The sequence below is a fragment of the Melospiza georgiana genome, chromosome 5, assembly GCF_028018845.1.
Source record: "Melospiza georgiana isolate bMelGeo1 chromosome 5, bMelGeo1.pri, whole genome shotgun sequence".
NCBI classification, from domain to species: Eukaryota; Metazoa; Chordata; class Aves; order Passeriformes; family Passerellidae; genus Melospiza; species Melospiza georgiana.
In genome coordinates this window covers 60,169,255-60,185,504 of record NC_080434.1, presented here as the reverse complement: position 1 = coordinate 60,185,504, position 16,250 = coordinate 60,169,255, and the positions used below count along the sequence as shown (strand labels likewise).

Here is a 16,250-nt window from a genome sequence, read left to right as displayed (position 1 = left end):
AAGTGAAATAAATATCATACAAGCCACCCCAGTTGTTTGCTCATGGGTTTTTGTTGCTTTTGATTTTATGTTTGCTGGAAAATATGTACAAATATTAAATTGGCACTGAGTTGCTATCTAGATTTTAGTTGTGTGGGGAAATACTCATCCATATATAGTTTCATAATTGATGAGAGATTATCACTTACTAAATAAATCCATGTGCTTAAAATAGTATTTTCTCTTTATTTCAAGAATACAAATCACTTACTGCTGTACTTTTCTCAGCTTTATGTGCTTACCACATAATTTGAAGCAATACTGCAGTGTTTGCTGTGAATTGGAAGCCACGTGACATTCTGTTTGGAATGAGGAATTGAATTACTTTGCTATGTTTGGCAGAACCAAAATTGTGTGTTTAACTAAGAAAAGTGCTGCATTGTTTCTTTTAGGAAAGGGGGAAGTTTGTTACTACTCGTGGTTATTAGAAAAATTATGTTAGACTTTGAATTTGGGAACAGTATTTAATTTCCATGGTGTCTCATGAAACCCAGCATGCCAAGCAGAGTGTGTGTTTCTAGGGGACTTTTTTCCCATGACAGGTTGCAGCAGTATTGGCAGAAAATGTATCCCACTGAAAGCCTTGGATAGTCAGCTTTCAACAGTTTGAATATTGGCTTGCTTAGACTACTTTGGTGATTTTTATTAAAAGTCTTTGCTACTGATGCAAGCAATTTTTTTAAGGAATTCTTAATATGCTCTTTTTTAAGCAATATGCTTTACATATTTTCCCAAGTTTTCAAAATAAAGAAGATCTTTTCAGTCTAGTAAATCACTGAGCAGCAGAGATGTTTACAATGTCCTAATGTTTTCGGCTGTTGGCAAGTCCAGGGAGTATTGTCCTGGACAGATATGAGGAATGCAAAATCTTCAAATTATGTGCTGAATGCTCCCAAGTGACAGGCTAAGGGGAGCATTCAGCACATTTGGCTTAAATGACACTTTTCTTTTGTAGATTCAGCCCCACCGGCTCCTGCTCCTTGTGAAGCCCCAGTGTGCGTTACGCTGGTGACAGCACTCACCATGGAATTCTGCTGGAGCCTGGAGCCGGCATGTAGGGTTTAGGTAAGTCACATTTGGAAAAGCAAGCAACAATATTGTGTGCTGGGTTTTAATATTTTCCATCCTTTCAGCAAAGAACCAAGGACTGCTTAAATAGAAAGGAAAGCAAAGCCACCATTTTATCTATTAAAACCCTCACAATATTGTGAACAAAAACTTACCAAACTCTTAAGTTTCTGTAGCTGGTGTTACTACACCAGGTGTAATTACTCAATGGGTCATCACAATGAGCAGGAACCAAATAATGCAGACAATCTCAATTTACAAAATCTAAAAGCCGAAAACAATGCCACTGTAAATATCTCTCAAACTGATGGGGTTGGGAACTTCAGATTTATGATCATTCATCAGCTCATGGCTTTGTTTATTTTATTTCATAGGTGATTCTTAGAGCACAGCACATTGTACATTTGCTTGAGGCATCCTGTAAAATTTTGTTTTAATTCGATGTTCATATTTTAGGAAACTTCATTCAGTAATAGTGTCAGAAATAAGTATGACTTTCCTCACTTCAATATCTTTACCTTGACAATTATGTAGTATAAAAAGTTGGGAGATTATCTGAAGTCTAGGTTTCTGTTATCCCAAGAACTTATTTTCTGTCTAGTAGGATCAGTATTTGCAGGGACGTTGTGCACCTGGTTCTGTACTGCTGCATGTTGATTTAACATGTCCAAAATTGTTCTTTTACAGAAAGACACTAAGAGAAAATATTCCTTGTCTTTCTTAAGTAGAGATAATCATCTTTACCTGTTTCCATTTGGTTGAATTAGTAAGCAATGAGAGATAGCTCTTTTTTTAGCCAGACATGCCAAGTTTAATTTTTGAAGTTCTGGTTTTGCTGCCCTGTGCAGCTTGGTCTTAAAATTATTGAACAGCAGTGTATAGACAGAAAAAATGTTGTTCTGTGTGATGATTTTCAGTTTTATATGTTTGTTGCTGATGAAATGTTGGGAACTGGTGGAACTCCCTATGACCTTTCTTGCTGTGGTATTAAATTACAAGTTCAAAATGCTGTCCATACATTTTCTATCTTTAGAATTGCTGCTGGAGGGTTTTTTTTTTCTATTTGTGTGTATATTCTTTGGACTATACTCCAGGTGTTTGTTGTTTTTTCAACATATTTTCCCTTTTTGGCAGACTTTCAAGTCCCTCTTAATCACTTGTTTTTGTGTTATAGTACTTTTAATTTTGAATTCTGCTTTATGTAGACATTTGCATTAAGTATATACTTCAGTGTATAGAAAGCAGTAAAGACAAGTCTAATTTCAGGCTTTTTTGCACCTGTAAGTTAATGTCCCCTGTCATCTGGAATTCACTTTTTTATTGTTGAGGTTTTTTCTATTAAACCCAGAGGGATGGGGAAAACATTTTAAATGGTTTGATACAACATACATGCTACTTTAAAAAAGGCTGAGGTTTAAGTTGTACTTGAGTATCTTTCAAGAAAGCATCTAAGATAACAATATATTATTTTTTATTCCAAATACTGTTGCAAAGGGGATAATAAATTTGAAAGGGAAAGTAAACTGCTTAAACAAAAGGAACGGTGTAGCTGTGAAATCCAGAGAGAAAATGGAATAAGTAAGAGATCAAAAGTGATATATACGTGAAACCTTTTTTAGATTGGGTTATACTTTTAGTTTGAAGTGTTCTTGACTTGGGCTTACTCAAGTGTTGGAGAGAAAAAAGCAGTAAAGTTTTTCTTGTTTAGGTGGCTGATCGTCTGATTTCTTCATTTGGACAAGATATTTTGGATGCTCTTTACTGGACAGCTACAGAGCCTAAGGAAAGAAAAAGAGCTCACATAGGTGTGATTCCTCACTTCTTCATGGCAGTGTTCTATGTCTGTATCCTTTTCTTGGATAAATTACAACATTTTCTAAGTTAAATTACAGAGTAATTGCTCTGAATTATTTTAATACATTTGAAAAATTGATAGTATTTCTAAATCAGTCTTCCTTTACTTGGAAAGTAAGATTGCCAATACCACCTGCTTTAAAAGAAATAATCCCTTCATGATGGTGTACCTGTAGTAAAATGAAAAGCCATAGTTGGATAGTTCATGGAAAATTTTATTTCTATTTGGTTTGGAGTATTTTGGCTCACAGGGCCTTAAAGATAGAGGGGTTTTGTTATTTAATGGTATGTTAAATGCATCTAGCATGAATATATTTTCTTGAAGTGGAATGATAAACTAATGCATATTCAGGATGCAAATGTTCTCAGTGTGAAATAATCTTAAAATGAATTTATGAATCTAAAGAGATACTGTAGTCCGGTAGTTGTGGTAATGAATTTAAAATTCTTAAAATTTTTCCCTATTTTGTGTGAAATCTTTAGGCTAATTCTGCATCTTTACCTGAATTTTTTTCTTCAGATTGTATTGATGTTTCTCACAACTAATGTCATTGGATTCTTTTAGAGCAAGAAAAATGAGCATCATTATTACATGCTACAAAGCACTGTACATTTATTACATACATGTAAGTATTGTCTTGCTGTAGGTCTGGTTTACAGGAATGTGGAAACTTTCCTGTTAAACTTTGAAAACAAAATAGGAGATCTGTAGTTCACTGCTCTTCAGTACTGTTGTGCAGAAAACCTATTTCAGATATTGTTCCTTAACCCTGCTGTGCAGTCCTGCATGCTATTCTCATAATGGTTCAAGCAACAACCCTTAATGTGGCCTTCAACTCCCACAATAAATCACTGCTTACCATCATGATGTCCAATAATGTAAGTACCTAGCTTTATCATAGAGCTGCCCTCATTTGTTTCAGAATCCTATGTCTTTGTGTATCATATGTCTTAAATATTAATATTTTAAAATTGCATCTTTTTGATAATATTATTTGTTTAATGTCAGTTTTTTATGAGTAAAAACTAACTCACTGTTTCTAAAAATTGCAGTTCGTCGAAATAAAAGGAAGCGTTTTCAAGAAGTTTGAGAAGAACAATCTTTTTCAAATGTCAAATAGTGGTATGTATAGCAGTGCTGATCAGGAGAAAATCTGGAGAGAGTCTCTTTATTTAATTCATTAATGTATTTAATATAATCAATGTATTTAATATTATTCTTACTCTAAACATTTTACCTTGGTGAATTTGAGTGTTCTGACTTGCATTCCTCATCATCCATTTTACTCATTGGTTCAGTAGGATGAAACTGAGATCCACTTCAAGGAACACTTAGTCCTTTTATGGCAAGTTTTTATTTGAGGTGCTAAAACAGCCTACTGGCTTTGTGCTGAAATGCCCGTGCTTCCAAGTGATCAAGCCTTCTGTTTTCAAAAAATTGACTTTATAGTGTGCTGTATTGACACAGAGATCTCAGAATGCATATTGTTAGGTGACTGTGAGAGTGGATCTTGAAATACCTCCCCCCAACCCTAAAACAAACAAAAAAAATCCCAAACAAATAAAACCTCAAATCAACAAAAAAACAGTGCAACAAAGTAGCTGATATATGAGGGGCATACCAGAGATTACTCTAATTTGTGATGTGTTCCCAAGATAATAGGTAGAAGGTACTTAAAAAGCATGCTTCTGGCACTTCTTAACTGTGTTGCTGCTTAGGATGAGTTTTGGGCACTTGTACTCAGTGTGTCTCATGAGTAAAAGCTGTTCAGGTACCCTTTGATGGAGATTCTTCCTAATACTAATATCAGCCATTTGAAATATTTATTGAATTCTTGATTTTAAAGCCAGTAGGAATGGTTGCACTTTAAGGCTGTGCTAGAGCTTCTTTGCTTGTACTGGTTTTGTAGAATCTCAGAATGCCCTGGACTGGAAGGGACCTCAAAGATTGTCTCATTCCAAGCCCAGCCATGGGCAGGGTCACCTTCCACTAGACCAGGTTGCTCAGAGCCCCATGCACCTTGGTCCCCTCCTCCAGAGGGGGGACATCCACAGCTGCTTTGGGCAACCTGTGCCAGTGCCTCAGCACCCTCACAGTGAAGAATTCCTTCAGTATATCTGATTGTAATTTCCCCACTTTCATTTATACAGATGAGCACAGAAAATAGAACATATTCTTTTCATTACAGCCCGAAGTTTTTAAACCAGATAACTCAAATATGCAATAGGTTAAAAAAATAGCTACTTATTTAAAAACAGATTATTCATATTTTTGTATCATAAGTTAAATTTTCAATAGGCTGGCATCAGGTTTTGAGTTCTGACTATTGATATGACCTCTGTCTAGTTCATCTGCAAACTTCAGTATTACGTGCAAATGTTCTGTAATTCTGTGGATGAAAGACTACTTATGTAAAACCTTAAATATATCACAGAGAATTATATAACAGAAAATTAACACTTAATTTTAATCTTAAACCTCCCCAAAAAGATCTTCCCAGATAGGTTGATAATGTTTATTCTGTGATAATAGTATTATTTTCAGTTCCAAGATCTAGTTAATTATATTTTTAAAATCAGACATATTTAATTTTACAGTGAGAATGCTAAAAATGAAATTTACTTAACTATTGACAGAAAACCTAGATAAGGTTTATTATTAGTGCAGAAAATAGTTACAACTATGCATCTAGCTCTCCTGCCTAAAGGTGTGGCCTCTTTCATGTTGAAATAAGCAAGGGACTGATATTAGAAATTGCTAGCAATTTCCTCCATAAAAAGAAAAGGGTATCAATATTTTATTGCTGGACATTATTATTGAAGACCCATAATAGCAGAACCAGGTCGTCCTTTATCAGTTGATGGAAGAAGTATTGCCATTCATTAGTGTGGGGATGGAAGCAGTGAGTACATACATAGAAGAGTGCACAAAACAAGCTAATCTATTCCTTTCAAACAGATCACTTTTCCTGGAACACCTTTCAGTATGGTTGTAAATAGCAGTGTTTTTCTTCTCAGAGATAAATAACTGACAGATTTTTAGTAGAGCTTTTCACCTCTTTTGAACTTGAACAGATTTACTGCATCACAGCCTCAGTAAGGATGGAAGAGTTTTGTTTCAATTCATGTATTCTGATCACTTTAGTGTCCCTTAAATGTTTTATTTCATGCAGCTGAAATGGTGGTGCATCTTTTGATGGTGTATCTTTATGATGGTGGTGGCATGGTATGCCAGTATTTCATCCTATCCTGGAACTGAGGCTAGTCTGCTCCTGTCAGCTGAGCTTCCAGTTAGCCTTTGGAGTGTCTTGTGTGTCCTCGAACACACTGTGCTCAAATTGCATGCCTGGGCTGAACTAAACTTCTGAAAGGAAACACTAAATCTAGGCACTCCCATATATTCCCCACCTTTCTCTGCTTCTTTCAGTAATTTTCTGAGGTCTGCAATCATCTGTAGGGTAATGGTGGCAGCAGTAGCTGATGAAGCTTGGACACACTGAATGGATTCACCTTTTCTGGGCTCAGCTCAAAGTATTACTGTTATTGAACAGTATTTAAATAGTATTTAAATGTTTTCAACTCAGTGTAAATGTACCGATTAATACACAGTAGGTAAATAATTTGAGGGGAATAATAGGAGTCTCACAGAGGCATCTGAGGAATTTTTCATGAGTAGGTGAAACTTTCTTCTTATTTAGCATGTTAATCAAAAGAAAAATATGACATAGCAGAAAAAAAAAGCAATGACCACAAGAGTAGATATTGTGTTCAACAGAAGTTACTACAACTAAAACTCAAAAGCAAGTTTTCTTGTGAATAAAAGTGTGAGAACAGAAATGAACTGTGCAAGCTGTACTTTCTAAGAAATGCCCTGTATCACACATTGAAATACCTTGCAGAGCCCTGCCTGGCTCAAGCTTCTACATAGTATGACATCAGGATAGGAAGGGCCACCAAGCTACTGGAAATTGTGAAATCATTTTCACTTGGCATTGTGCTCAGCACCAGTTGGTGGATAGCCAGCTGATGTGTAGCTGTATTGTTTTTCTCAATATTTACATTTCTGGACTTAATGGAGTCAGTGATCCTTCTCACCTTTGTATGGCTATTTGAAATTCTACTGTAACTGCTAATCCACTAAAACTTCAGGATTAAAATAACTCTGAATCATCTACATAAAAATAAATTGAACAGGACATGAAATACACATAAGTTAATTGTTATCTAATAAAACTAAACCTGTTATCTTTTAGGGGCAGATCAACAAAGACCTTGGGGCTTCTGTAGCTGCTTTACACTGCAGCTACAGAATCTGGGACTTCAACCATGCTATTCCCAGAGCTTTGATTTGTCAGCTGCAGCAAAACTACTTTTGCATTGTCACCCTGACTTTTACAAGGAAATATGTGTACACCCCGGCAATCTAAACACTGCAGCCATTGGAAAGCACTTCTATACAGAAAGCTTTTTATTTGTTGTATCAGAAAGAAATATTTCCCTAAATTTAAATAGTATATTCTCTTTTTGAAATAGTTATCTGTAAACTAATTTTGTAGGGTCAGTATTAGAGAACAAGGAGACCAAATTATAAAGAGAAGTTCTTTCATCATTGTTGAAAGCCCAGTGTGCTGCCTTCCTTTATGCTTTTAAATGTCTTATTTTATATTTCAAGCTGTGCTCTAAATAGAATTTTTTCACAAAAGTCAATTGTACCTCATACAAAGAAGTGCATTAGATGTAGTGCATTAGGTTATTTCCTTCAGTTCGTTATTAGGCCTGACTCTTCCTTGTTTTTTAAATCTCCTGTCTCAAAAATTCAACATATTTATTCTAAAGTTTTAGGAACTTCAGTTTTCTTCTTCATAATTCTGTACTTTTTTTTCTGTCTTCTTCTTTGTTCCAAATTTTTCAGTCTCTGACTTTGATCTCAATACTGAATAGCCTTTATTTTTACCTTTGGTCTTTGAAATTTGAACTGCTTTCTTGTGTGGCTTTGGGTTTCTTTAATACCATTATTCTAATCAAGTTGTTTATTTTAAGGATGAGGGATTTGGGGGCAGGACTGTGTTTGAGATTGGTGTGTCCTTGATGGTTCCTTGTTCAGTGATTGATCCTTTCTTGTGCTCTGGTCACTTGTTAAGAGGTAGTTGGCACTACGGCTGTTTAGGAGTTGCTGAGATGTAAACCAAGAGATCTTCTTTCACTTCTTACATGCTACAATTTATAACTAGCTTTTGATCTAAACATATAAACAGTGGGATTAGCATGATAATTTTTTTTTTCTTTCTGGTTTGGAAATCCTGCATAATGTGTTAGGAAATCTGGAAGGAAATAGCTGTGTGTTCTAAAGACTATTTACCCTACTTCAGGATCTCTGTTCCTGGGCTCTCACTATGATGCAGTCCAGGACACATTTGGCTCTCTGGGCTGTGAGCAGCGTTGCCAGCTTGTGCCCAGCCTCTCATCCACCAGAACCCCCAAGTCCTTCTCAACAGGGCTGGTTTGATCTGTTCATCCCCAGCCTGTGTTGGTACCTGGAGCTGCCCCAGCCCAGATGCAGCACCTTGCACTTGGTCTCATCACACCTCTTGAGACTCCCATGGGTCCAGTTCTTGAGCTTGTCCAGGTCCTTCTGGATGACATCCTACCCTTCTGGTGTGGCAACCTCAGCACTCAGTCATCTGCAGTTTTGCTGAGGGTGCACTCAATTCCTTCATCTGTGTTGTTAGTGAAGATACTAAATAACCCTGGTCCCAATATGGACCCTTGAGGAGCAGCACCTGTCACTGATATCCATCCAGATTTCATGCACAATATGTCATCAGCATTGTGCATGGCATGTGCTGACAAGAGACTGGTCAAGGGAATAAATACATCTGAATTAGTGCTACATGTCAGGTTTTTAACACTTCGACTCATAAACACTGAGAAAGCAAGCTTCTTAATCATGTCCTTCTGGAGGTAGCTGAAGACCATTTAAAATGTCTTTGGCCTGACATTTTGACTCTCATTTAACCCTGACTTATAATGGCAAGGATTTTTGAAGCTATACTGTATCCTGACAGAAAAACAGTTATGTGCTATGCTTATCATATATATTTAGTGGAATACATGCAAAAGTGAGTTGAAATGGCTTATATCAATGTTACTAAGCATTGTCACTATGGAGAATGAAGAGATCACTTTTGTTTCCACTTTACTCTTTGTTATGCTGAAGCAGAATAGAATGATTGCCTCCTGCTAGTACCTTTGATATCTGTAACTAATCACTAACACTGGTGGTTTGTCACTGTTTTGCCAAATTAACAATTGCATTGATATACTTTACCTTTGTTGTTCTTAAGAGCGTGAGCAAGTGTGGAGCCAGGGATGGAGCTTCACTTGTTGTGTAGTTCACCACGTCATCCAAGAAGTGGCAATACATGGTAGAGGAAAATCCCCTCACCAATTTAAAAAAAACAGATGAACATATACAACATCAAATTAGTTCATAATAAATGATGAAACATTACTGTACATATTTTGTATTCTGGAATTTTAATTGATATTTAGGACTGATTACCAGTGGTTGTTTTGGATATCCTGAAGCCTTTTTTGTCCTTGTCCATGAGGGTGAGAAATGAAATGAATTTTTGATTTGTTTGAGTTTGCTGTTGAAGCTGCTGTAAAGTGCCCTGTCTGCCTTGCTTGCAACTGTGACAGTTGATGAGAGGGATGAGAATGAAGAGCAGCAGCCACAGTTATTCCTCTCCCTCCTAACAGCCTTGAACAGCTGTGGCAGAGGAGATAACAGATTAGAAGGGAGGCCACTGAGAACATGGGAAGTAAGCAGAGGGGGAAAATAGGTATCAGCCTGTCACCCAGTCTCAGAAATTAGTGGAAGAAAAATTGGTATTATTACAGCATTATAAGAAGAAATTTAAAGTCCAAAATGTCCTTTCTCAATTTAATCCTGTTGACTGGTGAGCTAACATATACCAAGCAGGTAATAAATGTCTGGAGGATTAGCTTGAGACATGCTTTAATGTTAGGCCTGAATTAATGTCCTTGCTTCCCTCTTGAGAATATCTCTCTGTACAGGCCTCCATGGGACTGGAAAAAATGAAGATGAGATCTGTGTTTGTTCTTCATTGCTGGCCAGTTGTGTGTCATGGCAGTGTGGGAAATAGAAGATAAAACTATTTTGAAATTCAGTGCAAAAGTCTGAAAACTCAGTGGTTATTTCCAAGTCACTAATGGGCATGATAAAGCATGTAGATCAATGAGTGCTTGACTGCATTTTCATCCATTTGTGACAGTGTCAAGTGGTGCCTTGTCACTAGGTTTTTCAGACAATACTCTGTTCTGGTCATTTGGGCAGTATTTTGTGAATTCAGAAGCATAGAAGAATGCACTTCACTTGTTGGAGTGTTATTGGCAGGAAATGAGGAAATTATCATTAGGTTTTACTTAAGTCCTTTTTTCTGCTCCAAGTTTATTGTACTAAAATATTTCCTTTTTCTCCCCCCCTCCCCATATATATGCCATTCATTCTATTTTAAAAGCTTGTGCTTCCTCTGTCCCTTCCTCAGGGAGAGGAAGGGACATACTGACAAATGAATTTATGATACTGTGCATGAAATATCATTCTTCTTGAATTCTGTGTGCTTTTTTTTTCCTTCTCCTGGAGGATTTCTTCTATTATTTTTGCTCAATTTTTCAGAGCTGCCAGTATTTCCAAACTTCTATTCTAAAGTGAGGGATGTTATTATACTGTAGTAACTGCAGCCACAAGCACTGCTGGTGACCTGTAGTCAGTCATAGATGATGGAAACTGTTGACACAAAAGTCAATTTTTTTTTGGCCAGCTTAATCCTTGTGTGTTCTTCTGAACATTTCTATTTCTTGTTTCCCAAAATCAGTAGGTAGAACCCCACAGAATATTGGAGGTGCTTAAGAAAATGAACCCTTGGGCCCACAAAGAAATTACTTTTCTGGTTATTGGCAGGTGTGGCAAGCAATAAGAGTGTCTTCACAGATTTTCTCTGTGGCTCTATCTTCTAAAAAGACTTTTTTGGACTTCCTAAATTGTGATGACATTATGTTTTAGGTTTTACCCTGCTTTTTAGTAATACAGTTTCAGGAGGGTGTTTTTTAGTAAGCTAAAAATTGTGATGCTTCCTGAAGCAAGCTCTGTGTGTGTCATCTCTGGAAACAGAATACCAAGGTAGAGTAAAAGACTGCCTTGTCTGGGGGGCAATGCATAGGACTTTGTCCCAAATTAGATTGCTCTGGTGCTATGGTGCTTACAATTTTGATAATTCTGCTGATATATCCTGCTGTTCCCTTTTAAGAGGGCAGTGTGAAAGACTGTGAAAGATGTAACAGTTGTCTTCAAACATTTTTTCTTCCTTTCACTGAACCCAATATACAGCAATTTGGATATCTGTGATCTGTAGAAAATGAAATGTACCTTGCTAATAGCTTGAAAGGACAGATTGGTACATTCTCTTCATTTTAGTAACAGGAAGTGCTGGTTCTTTTTGAATCACAGAAGGAATGCACAGACTTTATCAAGAAGAATGATGATTTTATTAATGTATTAGAAGAGGTGCTAGTAAGTCACAATTCCCTTCTGCTGGGAACTCCGAGGTGAGGCAGCATTGGACAGAACAGTTCACAACCTACTGGGGAAATGCTGTCCATGGTGTGGTTCCCAGCATTTCCCCTACCCCTGAAATCCAGTTAAATAATTTGTGGAAAATGTTATCTAATCCAAGAATTAATAGATGACGGAACCTCAGAATGAGTAGATATCTTTGTATGCAAATAAATGTTCCTTTGGAGCTGACAGATTTTGTGTTTTTTTTAATCCAGATATAAAGGAGAGGTTCACTAATTACGTGCTGCTACTAATTGTATGTCTAAGAAATATGGAACAGTTCTCATGGAATCCAGGTGAGTAAACTAGAAGAAAAAATTCTGTGCTATCAAGAGCTGCATTTCTTACTTCTTCCTCCAATCTGAAAGAGAAGAGCAACCAATACATTTAATTAACAAATCCTAATTTTATCAAATACCTTAGATTCTCATTTTTCTATTGTTGGTATTCTTCTAAGAATGACAGTGTTCCTTCGTTGTTATGCTATAAACATGTGTAGTTATCTTTCAAGCAGTGTCTGGAACAATTTCTTCCCAGCCCTTTCCTTTCCTTTGAATATGCTGTGAATGAAGGATCTCCAGAAAGTAGCTAGTGAGATTGAAATGTGATAAAGATTATGTTAAAATACAGTTCTTAATCTAACATTGATTATACTGAAGATTTTAATGACATATTAAATAAATATTGTGTAAAATAACAATTTCATTGTTTTAATAATTTTGACCCCTGCTCTGTGTAGTATATTTTGCCTGAATCTTACCAGTCTACCTGAATTTTACCTTAAGTATCTAAAACTGCAGATGCTTTGTCTGTGTCTTACACATACTGAACACATTGTATCTAGTACTTACAAAGGTTATCTTCCTACTAGAGGTAGAGGTTTACAAAGTGAAAAGTTTAGAGCCTGATCCTAACTGTGGTGTGTGATAGTGCAGCACTGGTAAGTTTTTAGGACAGCAATGGAATAAGCAAGAATTTGCACACTGCATGCTCAGTGATATGTCAACTTACATATTCTTCAGTATCATGAGGATTTTTCATTGTTGAATAGAATTGTTATAATTCTTTTTGTATGCTGACATTAAATTAAATGGCCTAACTTGTTTCTTCACAACCTTCAGATCACTTTTGGGTGTTATTCCCGGATGTTTGCATGGTGGTTGCTTCAGAAATTGCAGTGGATATTGTGAAACATGCCTTTATAACAAAATTCAATGACATCACGGCAGATGTAGGTATCCTGTTTGGAATGCTGGGTGCTATTTTAAATTGTATTTAATTTTGCTAATTTTTTTTTTATATTAATTTTTTTTCCAGTGAAGAAAATGTAAAAATTGTTATTTTCATATGTTTGATATCAATTGGGAAAGCTTGCTAGTTTCCTGATACAATATACTTTTGAGGACCTTTTTAATGTGTGACTAACATCTCTACTAAATTAGTAGCTCCAGATCCATAAATTATTGCAAGTTTTGAATAACAGCTCACATAATAGCTACAATTCACATTACTGGCAGATCATTTTGTGAAGTGATTTAAACTGAAAGAAATTTACTTGTTCTATAGTCTAGACAGAGCTTGTAGCCTTCCCTAACAAAATGGACTGTAGGTTAAAATTCAGGCTTTTGGAAAAACACATTTTATTAGGCTGCTTTACCTCTATTGCATGTATGTTAAAAGTGGAATCTGAAATCAGAGATCTTTTTTTCCCCACTGTCCCTAGAGCACTAATAGGAAGTAGGTTATGTTAGTTTCCCACTCCTGAAATTTCTTAGGCCGCATATATTATCCAGTCCTTTTTTTAAAGCAGTGGATGAGGTTGCTTCTTGTGTGTTGCAGCATTACACATGGGCCATTTGTGTTCCACACTGTGAATTCAAACACACTCAATAAATTTGTGAAGATATGAGCTAGTGTCTTTTCACTATTAAAACCACTTCTCAGAAAATGAGATCAGGACTTGTGAGGTGCTTTCTTTTTCAACATCTCTAAAGTAACTGTGAGGTGTAGAAACAAGTGTAATAGATGCACTTAATAAGCTCCCTTATGCCAGAGGCATTTATGCATGCCCTACTTTTGTATAGAGAGCATGGAAAAGAGCAGTAATGAAGCCATAGTAGCCAAAAATGTGGCATGCTTCAGAGTGCTGAAACAGCTGGAGGATGGGGGTAGTCATTGGCAATTTTGCAAGGTTTATTAAATAAACTTTGTGGGGTTTGTGTATGAAGCTCTAAAGATTTATGGTTGCTACATCAGACTTTTTCCAGAATTTTTAACACCTGCAGTGTAAGTTGTCCTGCCACTTATATTTAAGATAGATGCTTTTCTTTCTTAATATGCTGAACTGTTTTAAAGAGAAGTAAAAAATTAATTCATCTTCAGATGCAGTTTGATTTTTGCATACGATCATTTGCTTAGTGTATAAGAAAGCTCTCTCATTTGTTTGATTTGATACCAGGGCTGGCTTTCCTGTAGCTTAAAAGCAGTTGTGAACTGTGGGGGGGAAAAACTAAATGTGATTAATGTGATTTCTTTTATTTCATGTTTCTCATGATCCTAAAATTCAGTAACTTTATGAAGTCTCATTCAATTCCTAAAGCATAGCATAGTGTTGTTTGTTGTCTATATATATATATGCAAATTACTTTACTGCAGAAATAGAGGTTCATCTCTTGAAGAGTGCCATTAGCCCTCAGAAAAAGTGGCTTTGAGTCTTTCAGCAAATGCATAAGTTCATAATACTTCATGGAAATACTTTATTAATATCTGTGTTGCTTTTATAACGTGTGATAACAAATTAATCACACATCTGATGTGCTGGATTTTTTCCAGGTCTACAGTGAATACAGAGCCAGTCTTGCATTTGACCTTGTTAGCAGTCGACAGAAAAATGTAAGCCTGAAAATAAAATGCTCTTTCCTGTATTAACTAAGACAATTGTTACAAGGGGGATGTTGGAACAAACACTTAAAGAAATACATACAGTACTGTTACACTCCTGCAGCGCTGAAACTCTGCTCTGCTTTCTTTAATAAGAGATAACAGGAATGTTTCTTTATGATTTATGTTATATCCAGTTGTTCAGGTCAGTTTGAGCTTCATTTAATATACTGCTGAGTAGTCTCTTCCAAATATACTTACAGTAAGGGGACAGTTGTAACAACTTCACATTTTTGACATACGTGGAAGTAAGTAAACTTAACAGGGTAATTTCATATTACTGTTCTTTTCATGGTATTTTAACTGTGTTGAGTTAAAACACAGTATTCATTAGGAATTTATGTTTCTTTACAGATAGAGTGAGTGCACAGATGTTTAGAGATGTTTGTACTGTGCATATTACTGTCATGGCATGGGTATTTATAGAACACACAGACCACTTGTTTTTAGTTAGTACCGTTTTTTGGAAAGCTGTTTACTGCACACCTTTCATGGATGAGGACTAGGTTTGACTTGTTAGCAATTCACTCATCAGTGCTTTAGAAGTGTGCTGTAACTATAAATGGACTTCTTTACTATGATTTCTGTAGTTTTCTTGGGCTTGTTTCTTGGGCTGTTGTGAGGAATACAGTACTTAAACCTTATAAAGAAGCTAGACACCGACAGCTACAAATAATAATAATAATAATTATAATTATCGTTGTTGTTATTATTTCTTAGTAATAAAAACCTCAGTTCATAAGTTTTGAAAACTCCATTACTTTTCCTAAGGATCATCTGTGAGAAATAAAATAGCATCATTTAGGCACTGACTTTGGTGTGATGTTCAATACTGGAGGCAAACTGTCATGTGAAGTACTTGTGTTTTGAGTACAAATGTAAAAACATTTTCAGAATAATTTTAACGCAGTTATCTTAAGGCTAATTATAGATGTTTGTAGAATGATTTAAAATTGCTAGTGCGGTGGATAATTGTTCTTTTATCCCTGTAACAGGTTTTTCTGTAGAGAATTTGAGGATCAGTCAAATTAATACAAAATGTCTCTAAGCTGGTAATAATGTACAGATAAAATATCATAGTGGCTTTGGATTCAGTGTCCTAGTTGCTCTCAGTTTAGACATTTGTATTATACTCCAGTTGCTCTTGATTTAGGGCATTGAAGCTAATCTTACTGGTCATGGTAGTATTTATTACATTTTTGTCTGAGAGTGCAGCTATCTCCATTTGAATTCCAAAATGTGAATAGGTACACTTTATACCAGTATAGTGTTTGTTAACAGAGCTTTATTCTTATCTGGAGGGTGTGCCAAGCTAAAATAAGCTCATTCCTTTGCATAAATAGTTCATTATTCTTCCTCTTCTTTTCCTAGGCATATACAGATTATAGTGATTCAGTTTCCAGAAGAATGGGTTTCATTCCTCTTCCACTGGCTGTTTTAGTAAGTAGTATCATTCCTATCAGTTTTCTGTCAATAAAATCTCACTTTGAGAATGTGTCCCTCTGAGATAGCTGGCTGGATGTTTTGAGGATGAAATTATCATCTGAAGTAACTGAAGTTATGCTGAAAGGTTGAGTTAACACTCAGTATAACCTGTATCACATACTACTCGTGGCTTCACAAATGCATTAGTGTTTCCCAGCCTTTCACAGAAAATCAAATATATATTAATTTTGTAGAATTTGTAGGAACTTGAATTGTACCAGTG

General features: G+C 35.9%; 1 protein-coding gene across 2 annotated transcripts in view; it reads left to right on the top strand.

Annotated features, from left to right (window-relative positions):
* Positions 1-16,250, top strand: part of TAPT1 (transmembrane anterior posterior transformation 1) — a 55,579-nt gene that overhangs the window by 30,140 nt on the left and 9,189 nt on the right. For both annotated transcript variants that reach the window (XM_058024667.1, XM_058024666.1), the window contains 7 exons: positions 2,816-2,951; positions 3,743-3,840; positions 4,015-4,084; positions 11,818-11,898; positions 12,724-12,833; positions 14,435-14,494; positions 15,914-15,982. In XM_058024667.1, the coding sequence (XP_057880650.1) occupies positions 2,816-2,951; positions 3,743-3,840; positions 4,015-4,084; positions 11,818-11,898; positions 12,724-12,833; positions 14,435-14,494; positions 15,914-15,982 (624 nt within the window). The remainder of the gene's footprint in view (positions 1-2,815; positions 2,952-3,742; positions 3,841-4,014; positions 4,085-11,817; positions 11,899-12,723; positions 12,834-14,434; positions 14,495-15,913; positions 15,983-16,250) is intronic.